The sequence below is a fragment of the Boleophthalmus pectinirostris genome, unplaced genomic scaffold (genome assembly GCF_026225935.1).
Source record: "Boleophthalmus pectinirostris isolate CB_2022bp ecotype Guang Dong unplaced genomic scaffold, ASM2622593v1 HiC_scaffold_22, whole genome shotgun sequence".
NCBI classification, from domain to species: Eukaryota; Metazoa; Chordata; class Actinopteri; order Gobiiformes; family Gobiidae; genus Boleophthalmus; species Boleophthalmus pectinirostris.
In genome coordinates this window covers 16,319,431-16,329,528 of record NW_026571190.1, presented here as the reverse complement: position 1 = coordinate 16,329,528, position 10,098 = coordinate 16,319,431, and the positions used below count along the sequence as shown (strand labels likewise).

Here is a 10,098-nt window from a genome sequence, read left to right as displayed (position 1 = left end):
TTGACTGTGACAAAGATGACTGTCAAAGAGAAGTAATTACAGATAGCCTAATGTTTTTATTATCACCAAGCATCATTTTCAATGACAAGTTTTGTTCAAAATAGAAATTAAAAATTACAATTATTTAAATGGTTTGGAAAAAGGTAGGGCTTCATTCTCCAAATGTAAATCTGTTTTAAAAATTACCCAGCTCTCCTCCACAAGACGGGGTACGGGCGTGTAAGGAGGCACAGAGAGGTCATTCTTTGGCTTGCCTCTCTCTACATGAGTGTATGTTGTCAAAGCAAATTTATCCGTAATCTAGGCTTACTTATACTTAATCTATGTACAAATGGCTGCAAAGGCCTACACATATATTTTTTTCAGTATTGGATTTCAGCATTCAAAGAGAATGCACGCATGTACTGTGTAACAGCTATGTTGACTCACTATGTTTTTCAGATTTCTTGATACCCAGTTTAGGGCAGATACTTGCACCATTGTGTATGTGATCTCTGCTTTTTTTATTATTACTGACACGTGGCTTATTACTTAAAATGTGGCACAAGCAGAGCTGAACTGGCAATGTGTTTATTTTTTGAGGTGGACAGAAATTCACTTGGTAGAGTGTTTGTCCACTGATGTGAAATTTGGTGGCATGAATCCTGCTCTTGACATAAACATCATTGGTTGAGACGTCAACCCCACTGACCCACATTTTGGGGGTGCTTTTCCAGCTCCCACAGATGAATGCTGCCAATGTGTCCTTCGGCAAGACACTTAACTCACCTCCAGTGTCTGTGTACACTGGTGTGTGAATGTGTGTGTGAATGGGTGAGTGATTGCTTTGAGTACCTTGAATGTGGAAAAGCATTATATAAAAATGTGACATTTTTGTCAATTTACAGAATTACAACAAAAACTACTGCTGTTGATAGAAACAATATCCTCCCTACATAAAAGTCATTTTATGTAGGGAGGATATTAGTGTTGTCACTATACTAAAAATCTTGAACTCCATAAACAGTCTTTCATAAAACAGTCTTTCATCATCGTAATGTCTTTTATAACCATATGGTCTTATATCTATGTAGTCCCTCAGATGTCCAGGTAGATTCCATAGTGGTCCATGGGCATATACTGGTCTATTTGACCTTGTATACTTGTTCTGATACAGCTCAAGATCATTCTAAATCTCAAGACACAACGGATTCCAGGCACTCCAAAACAGTAGAAAAAGTAAACACATCGCACGAGGAAAAATATAATTAAAAGGCCTTTATTTGAATGGCCAAAGCCAACATGTTTCGACCTCAACTGGTCTTCATCAGGGCTTTATTAAGAACAAAGCATAGGTGTGGCCTTCAAATAGAACACATCAACCAATAGCAAGACTGGAGTAAATTGGAGGCAGACAAAACAGGTGCACAAAAACAGGACATGGTACAGGCAAAAAAAAAAAACAAAAAAAAAAAACATAAGGTTCCCATTATTACTGTTACCAATAATTTATTAAAAAATAAAATTAATATTTTTAAATATTTATAGTCTAGATCATAATTTTTAATATATATATATATATATATATATATATATATATATATATATATATACACACACACATACATATGCACACATATGCATATGTGTGTGTGTATATATATATATATATATAAATTATGATCTAGACTATAAATATTAAAAAATATTAATTTTAATTTTTTATAAATTATTGGTAACAGTAATAATGGGAACCTTATGTTTTTTTTTTGTTTTTTTTGTTTTTTTCCTGTACCATGTCCTGTTTTTGTGCACCTGTTTTGTCTGCCTCCAATTTACTCCAGTCTTGCTATTGGTTGATGTGTTCTATTTGAAGGCCACACCTATGCTTTGTTCTTAATTAAGCCCTGATGAAGACCAGTTGAGGTCGAAACATGTTGGCTTTGGCCATTCAAATAAAGGCCTTTAATTATATTTTTCCTCGTGTGATGTGTTTACTTTTTCTACTGTTTTGGAGTGCCTGGAATCCGTTGTGTCTTGAGTCTTGATCCTTTTTTCCAAGAGCACCCTCTTTGCTCCTACTGATTGGAACACCTGTAGCAAACAGCCACATTTTTGGTCTTTCATCATTCTAAATCTATTTAGGAAAGGTTTATTCCTTTCCTGGGAATGCCACTTTTTAGTATCAATATCAGCTGAAATTAATATCTAGTTTTAATACTAGTTTTATTTTCAATACTTCTGACAACCCTAAGGGAAATTTAACATGAGTTTTGTTGAACTAAAAGTCATGGTTGACATATTTTATCAAACCATCATCATCAGCCAGACACTAGGCTTAGTGTAATCTTCGTTAGTCCAAAAGTGTTCCACGGAAGAAAATGTAAAGTCATCTGGACAATGCTTTTCAAAGAACATGGTCCAGATAGCTACACCTCTGAAACCCTTACTACCATCTGACACTATTTAATTTGAGTCACATTCACAAGGACAGATCTATCATCACTTTTTAATTTGTTTTGACAACATAGCCAAAACCTTGATCTTTTTGCCTACAACACCCAAGTGAAACATTTTGTTATTTTAGTGCTAAATACTCAGGAAGAGATTTTAGAATTCTCTTGTGTCTTGCTTGACAAATTCAGCAGGCTTGACAGTCACGCAGAGGTAATTACAGATATCCTAATGTATATTCATTTTTTATTATTACCACCATATATTCAACATCAACATATGTTTGGATACGGTTTGGCCATAGCCTACAAAAAGGCTGAGGCTTCATTATCCAAATGTAATCTGTTTTCAAAATTGCTTATTTTTTCTCTCGCAGTAACTAAATAAATAAAAAGTTAAAAATGTGTGTTCTGTTTAGAAACATTCTCTTTAGGCCTATATGTTAGTAATCAGTAAATCTGCCACCAAACACCACCAAAAGGGTAAAAAATTTGCAAGAAAAGTCCTCAATCAATTTCTTATCTATCTATTATCTATTCTATTATCTATTATCTATTATCTATTATCTAGCTGACTTCCAAATCAAAGGAGTTTATCCAATCAAAGTATGGCTATGTATCTTAAGTCTATATTTCACAGCCAGCAAAAATTAGCCTACGTAGTCTCACTCAAATTATATGTAGGGTAGCAAACAGACCTAATTAAAGATCAGATGCCATGTGAGAATGGGGAACTGTTGGCACGCCTTGACATTTGGCAATGACCGTTTCAAAGATAGGCTACACCTGAATTCCTGGACCACTCCCTCTCAATAGAGCAGTAGGATCCCCATAGTCCTCCTCCGTTTCTTCTCACCTGATTGTTTTTGAGCATCCACCCACCTGTGACACCACGGGACACTCCCTCTCCACGCCGATCTATAAAGCACTCCGCTCGGCCTGCCTCAGCAACATCTCCGCTCGGACCAGAGACCAGCCACCGCCAAAAACCAGGAAAACTAGCCGACACCATGGCACTTCGCACTGGATTATCCTCCCTGTCGCTCTCCTCGGTGCCCTCCTTCTCATCCACCAAACGGGGTACGAGCATGTACGGAGGCGCAGGGGGGTCACATGTGAAAATTTCCTACCCGACCAGACCACTCGCATCAGGGTTCGACTTGTCCTATGCGCTGCAAGGAGGCGGCAGTATGGACAACGTGGGCATCGTCGGTAGTGAGAAGTTCACTATGCAAAACCTCAATGACCGTCTGGCCGCGTATCTGAAGAAGGTGCGCTCACTGGAGGATGCCAACGCCAAATTAGAGAAGCAAATCCGGGAGTGGTACGAAAACCAAACCCCCACTGTCCGGGACTACAGCAAGTACGAGGCCATCCTTACTGACCTGCGCACAAAGGTGAAATAACTTTTATAAAATGAACTTCGTTGGTTCACTTTTTCCATTCAAGAAATATAATAGGCCTATTTTGTTGTAAATTCTTAAACACTAAGCCTATACATAAAAGGTGTATTAGACAACTTAATACAGGCATCTATCAATCAATTTAACATAAAAGGGAACACTTTTAATAAAATGAAATAAATAAATAGTTAAATAATTAACTAAATACACAATAAAATGATTTAATCTGCCTATAGGCCTAGTCTAATACTTAAACTAATAGGCTAATGGCAGAAATATCAGTCAGTAAAAAGGACATGGCAAAATCTGACAACTTTTATTAACAATTTTTTACTTTTTTCTTACACTATTATGAAATGAAAAATACTGTTATTAGCTTTAGTGTGTAGTATTAGAAGCACTATATTAGATAGGCTTTCATGTTCATATAAGTACTTAACAGTCTGGTAGCCTAGGTCCATTCAATGAGGCTTGTCTGGCTTATTCAAATGGGATTAAGCAAATGTAGAAACTTCCTGGTTCTATTTTTAACGATGCAAGTCATCTGTAAAACATGATGTAATGTTTTCTTTTATTCCTCTTTCATTATTGTTATTATTAGTTATTTTATTGTACACACAGAGACATAATAACCTCATGATTTTTTTTCTATTATCTTTCCAGATCGCCATTGCCACACAGGACAATGCCAGGCTCATGCTGCAGATTGACAATGCTAGACTGGCCGCAGAGGACTTCAGAGTCAAGTAAGCCAAGAAACAGAAACTACCTTTTAGAGACATAAAACTATAAATAGTCCATCTAAATAGAAAAATGTCTACTGTGCGATGGGGCAGGGGCGTAACAGTCAACACAGGGGACTTGTGTAACAGGTTTCAGTGACGCTTCACCTTTCTGCTTGTTGATACCAAGTCAATAGTATCAACAGCATTTACCCCTGTGGAATGTCATTGAAAAGCTGAGGGAGACTAAATGAATTACTCAGGTCAATGTTTTAAGTAATTTCTGACCGCTTTAAGATTATATTTTGATGAGGTTCTTGTTTCAGTCCCATATGTAAACATATTTGTTCCATTTCTAGAATCTATAAATAGTTTATGCTTACTTCTTCCCAAAGAACCACTATAGCATAAAAATAAAAATTCATTCTTGTCATAACGACAACTTTTTATATAGTAACATAAGTATTTTAACACTGTTTAGGAACAGGACAATATTTTGTGCCACAAGCTCTTGTGAGATAAAACTGTGCACACATGAGAAGAATTATATAATGAGATTTCTTTTTCCATGCATTTACATTTGGCTCATTCCAGGTTTGTATATATTGTCCAATTAACTATGACATTTTTTGACAGGTATGAGAATGAGATGGCTCTCCGTCAGTCTGTGGAGGCAGACATTGCTGGTCTTCGTAAAGTACTGGATGAGCTCACCGTGGCCCGGTCCGATCTGGAGATGCAGGTGGAGGGTCTCAAAGAGGAACTGGTCTACCTCAAAAAGAATCATGAAGAGGTGAGAGGACAAGACAAGTTCAAAATCCTGGTCAGAAATCAACAGTCAATTCAAATATTTGCTTGTTGTCATTTGGGCTTACTTTGTATGCTTCTTAAATATCTAGTGTTTCAAAACCAGTTCACAAAGATAACATAGCACTATGCTAACAGGTGTTGTTATCTTGTGATCTTGTGAAAGCAAGTCCCAAATGTTGTCATATCCAATTCAACTTTATTTCAATATGACATTTTGCAAACAAGTAAATAAAATGAATACGAATTATTTAAAGTCCGATCAAATGCATAGGAATGAACTAAATCCAGTGTTTTAATGTAATATTTTAATTATGCAAGGGACGGTTACTGTAGTAACCCATATAAGTAGATATAACAACTCTAAAGATGGTTTAGAAAGCATGATTGCATAGGGTGACCAAACATCTGTTTTTTCCATGTCCGTTTTTTGCCTCCTGTCCTGGCTGTTATAAAGTTATGGAAATGTCCAGGTTTTCATTATCTTTCATTGGGCTATTAACTTGACCGGCTCTCGTAGCTCTCTGTACACTCAGAAGGGTCGAGCAGACACAGACAGTCTGTCAATGCCCATTTAACAATGACTTGTACAAGAAATTCCCTGCTTTCCGTTCTGGTCAGGACAAGTGGGAGGCCATGTGCACAGTGTGCAAAGCAGGCACATATGTTTCGGTGTCCAGTGGGGGTGCCAGGGACCTCAAAGTTCACCAGGACACCGAAAAACATTAAAAAGCTTTGCCAGGTGAGAGTAGCTGAGTGACGATAATGGTACGGTGTCCTGGTTTTCACAAACGGAAATATGGTCACCTTATGATTGCATGATTGGTCTCAAAGTATAGCCATTATTCATTCACTCTACACTTGGTGGTAAGCTACTCTAGCTTCAGCTACCCTGGGGTAGACTGCAAATCTTTTTTTCTGACCAACCACCTCAATCGACCAACACAGGGTGGGTGAACTGTATTGCCAAAAGATGACTGGACTTTGTCCAAGCAGGAATCAAACCTCCAACCTTTGGGTTGGTGATACTCTATCCTCTGAGCTATTACACTCACACTGCTTAGTAATGAAATCAATGTTTGCTGTGTAATTTAGTTAATTTGTGTGTTGATCTTACGCTCCTCTCTTCCAGGAAATGGCAGCCTTGCGTAGTCAGGTGGTTGGCAGCTCTGTGAACGTGGAGGTGGATGCTAAACCTCAGGAGGACCTAAGCAGGATCATGGATGAGATCCGAACCCAGTATGAGGCCATCACCGAGAAGAACCGCAGAGAGATGGCAGAGTGGTACAAAGTCAAGGTGCCTTATTAAATATTAGATATAACAATAATGACTATTTTAAAAGTCTCAGATCATTATTGCAAATTGTAATGTGTTACATCAGCATGATAAAAATGAACTGCATAAACCATGATCCTTTACTTTATTTCACTGCAGACAACTTGAAACTAAGGCTGTAATCAACTAAAGAAATTCTTGGTCAATTCAACTTGAACTGTGCCTGATTCAACCATATATCTGACCTAAAGTGCACTAAATAATAATTTAGTATAATCATAAATTACAGTAAATTAAAAGGCTGAATAATTCACAACTCTTTCTCACTCCATGACATTCTTGACCGATTAATCAACGAAAGCATGGAGGGACTGCAGCCCTATGTAAAATCCAACACAAAAGCAATCTGTTTTTAAGAATAAATAGCCTAAATCTTCAAACAATAATGACTGAAATACTTAGAACAATTTGTAAATTTGCTTTAATTAATCTGCCATAGGCAAATTTGTGTTTATTGGTACATTCCTTCTGAATATTGCATGTTACATATTTCTCATGATATTATTTATGTAACATTTTTCCCTTTTTTAGTTTGACACCCTGAACAAGGAAGTGGCGAGCAGCTCAGAGTCCCTCCAAGTATCCCGCACTCAAATCAATGACCTCAAGAGGACGCTGCAGGGCCTCCAGATTGAGCTACAGTCTCAACTCAGCCTGGTAATGTGATACTAACCTGCATGTACATACAATATGCAGTATATAGAGAGGTGACACATAGTTATAAATAAGGTAGCAAGCAAGCCAAGAAATGACAAAGAAGTATCTAGGTCAAATATGAGAGTCATAAAAATACGAAATAAATGTTTTATTTTGTAACATAATTAAAATAAAATTAAAATATTATTTAGTAATCATCTTATAAGCAGTTGTCCTGTCCATCTAATATTCTGCAGTACCATTAAATATTTGTTACGTAATCTGATTACTTAACCTAGTTTAAAACAAAGACATAATTCAGAGAGCCAGACCTTTAGCAAATGTAACTCCTCAAACAGTCAATACACTGACCTGTGGCTACTCACGTGGGAAGACAAGTAGGAAAAGCAATTAGCAATGCAATTAGCCTGTAGTTAACCACCACCCTCTCTCCCTCTCTCTCCCTTCCTCCCTCCCTCTCTCCCTCTGTCCTCGCTTTCTCTGTCTATCTCTATTCGTCTCCCTCTCTTTCTCTGTCTTTATATATCTCTGTCTCTTCCTCTGTCTCTCTGATTCACTCTATATCTCCACCCCCTCTCTCTGTGTGTTTCTGTCTTTCTTTCTTTCTCTCTCTTTCTGTCTGTCTCTTTCTTTCTCTTCCTCCTTTCCTCTCCCTTTATCCTCTCTCTCTACCTGTCTCTCTCTCCTTCTCTCTCCCTCTTTATATCTCTCTCTGTGTTTCTCCCTCTCTTTTTTTCTGTTTGTTTTGTGCTAACAGAAAACCGCTCTGGAGGAGCAGTTGCGTGATACCGAGTCACGCTACAGTCTGCAGATGAGCCAGCTTCAGAGCATGGTGGATTCTGTGGAGCTCGAGCTGGGCCAGGTGAAGTCTGACATCGAGAGGCAGGGCAGAGAGTACCAGATGCTCCTCGACATCAAGACCAGATTGGAGCTGGAGATTGCAGAGTACAGGAGGCTGCTGGATGGAGAAGAAGTGACGTAAGAGAACAATCGATGTATAATTATAAAAACTGATAATGGCTTGTTGAAGTTTAGTGGCAGAGTGGTTAGTGCACTCAGTTTAAAGTATGTTTAAAGCTGCTAGTCAGTGTTCAACTTGGATTCAGGTAGTTACTCTGATGTCATAATAAAATCAATATTTAGTAACTATGACAAGGAATGTGAATCTGCATGTTATAAAGTTTATTGTCTATTAAAGGTTCCTATTTTAATATAATTACACAACAGAAAAGTTTGTCTTAAAGGCCCATATTATGATATTTTCTGATCTAATGTTGTTTCCTCATCAAAAATATACCTGGAGTTGTGTTTTGTTTCATTCACACATGGTTAACACACAAACCCTGAATATTTAGGCTGACTATTTCAGCACTGGAATTGCCCATTTCTACTGAACTAAAGGCAAAAGGAGGCTGTTAACTTGAAAACTACCACCACATGACATCACTGGGTGGAACAGAGCAATTTGAACTTTGGAGATGTAGACAGACTAATGATAAAGGAAGATGTGTGAATAAAACCCAACTCCCCGTATGCTTTTGATAAGGTAATAACATTATGAAATTACGTAAAGCTCATAAGAATTCATTTGATGTAATATGAGACCTTTACCTTTTTGATCATAATAATTTTGATGTAAACCTGAAACCAGTATACTAATATATTTTCTCTCTTCTACTTTTAACAGAAAAGTAAAAAGTAAGTTACATTTTGAGAATCAAATTCATCAGCATCTACTACCTCTTCAAACATACTGACATATTGTTGTTTTGCAGGTGAGCCGGTTATAACTCAAAGAACAGTGGTATTGATTGAAGAACTCGTCAATGGAAAGGTAGTGTCCCGCAGAGAGGAGCGCAGCAACGCTCAACTGTAGTTTTGCTTATTGACAACACTGAATAAGAAATATCCAAAAGATAAACTGATAAACTTTGAACCTGTATAATGTTTTGATGTCATCTGAAACCCAGCAACAATGGGTGGGTTTTTATGTGTATAACCAAAAAAATTGAGACCCATAGAAGGCAAAAGAAGTCAGTGCTGAAATGATTACAGTTTAACAATGGATAGCACTGTGTGTTGGTTAAGAGCAAAATTGAAAAGCTATTAAAGTAAATGTAAAATTAAATTCTAATTTATTTCAGAATTATGGATGAAAAACATGGAGATTTGTTGAAAATAATAAATATGTTTTGTCAATAATTTTGTTTGATGCTTTTTGAGTCTATTAAAGACTTTTTTTTGCCATTCCCAAACTTGTAAAAGTGGAAACAGTTGCTTCAGAGTGTTTATATACAGAATAGGACAGTAAGATTGTACTAAATGGATTGTATTAATAATCTATAAGTGCTGTATAGGTTTAGTTTAAAGTAAAAGTACCTATTAATATGTACATCACATTTTACTGTATGAAATGATGTAGGCCTGTAATGTAATAAATGAAGAAAGTCAAGAAAGTCAAGTGAGTTTTAAAAATATGTTGAACATATGCAGTGCTTCGTTTGTCCACTAGATGCCGATGCTTTTACAGTTTACAATTTTTATGATGGACCTTCTTAATGGTTAGACCAAAATTACACATATGACCCATCAGTGAAAAGGAAAGAAAAATAAGTTTACTTTTACTCTTCTTACAAAAATCTATTTATGTTTAATCTTTAAAGCAAAGGCACAAGTGGGGACACATGATCCGTAAGATAGCTAATAATAAAAATAGAAATATCCAACTCCAAATTCAGTTA

General features: G+C 36.8%; 1 protein-coding gene across 1 annotated transcript; it reads left to right on the top strand.

The window, feature by feature from the left end:
* Window positions 1–3,341: 3,341 nt before the first annotated feature.
* LOC110173817 (keratin, type I cytoskeletal 50 kDa-like) lies at window positions 3,342–9,559 on the top strand. Its single transcript, XM_055157858.1, has 7 exons — window positions 3,342–3,829; window positions 4,499–4,581; window positions 5,194–5,350; window positions 6,497–6,661; window positions 7,232–7,357; window positions 8,115–9,055; window positions 9,133–9,559. The coding sequence occupies exons 1-6, from the start codon at window positions 3,443–3,445 to the stop codon at window positions 8,337–8,339; spliced, it is 1,143 nt and encodes a 380-aa protein (XP_055013833.1). The 5' UTR covers window positions 3,342–3,442; the 3' UTR covers window positions 8,340–9,055; window positions 9,133–9,559.
* Window positions 9,560–10,098: the final 539 nt, after the last annotated feature.

Bases quoted from the DNA above. Each gene is read 5' to 3' on its own strand.
- LOC110173817 (XM_055157858.1), top strand. From the start codon at position 3,443: ATGGCACTTCGCACTGGATTATCCTCCCTGTCGCTCTCCTCGGTGCCC. The intron at 4,582-5,193 runs GTAAGCCAAGAA...ATTTTTTGACAG, and splicing joins GCAGAGGACTTCAGAGTCAA to GTATGAGAATGAGATGGCTC. The intron at 6,662-7,231 runs GTGCCTTATTAA...TCCCTTTTTTAG, and splicing joins CAGAGTGGTACAAAGTCAAG to TTTGACACCCTGAACAAGGA.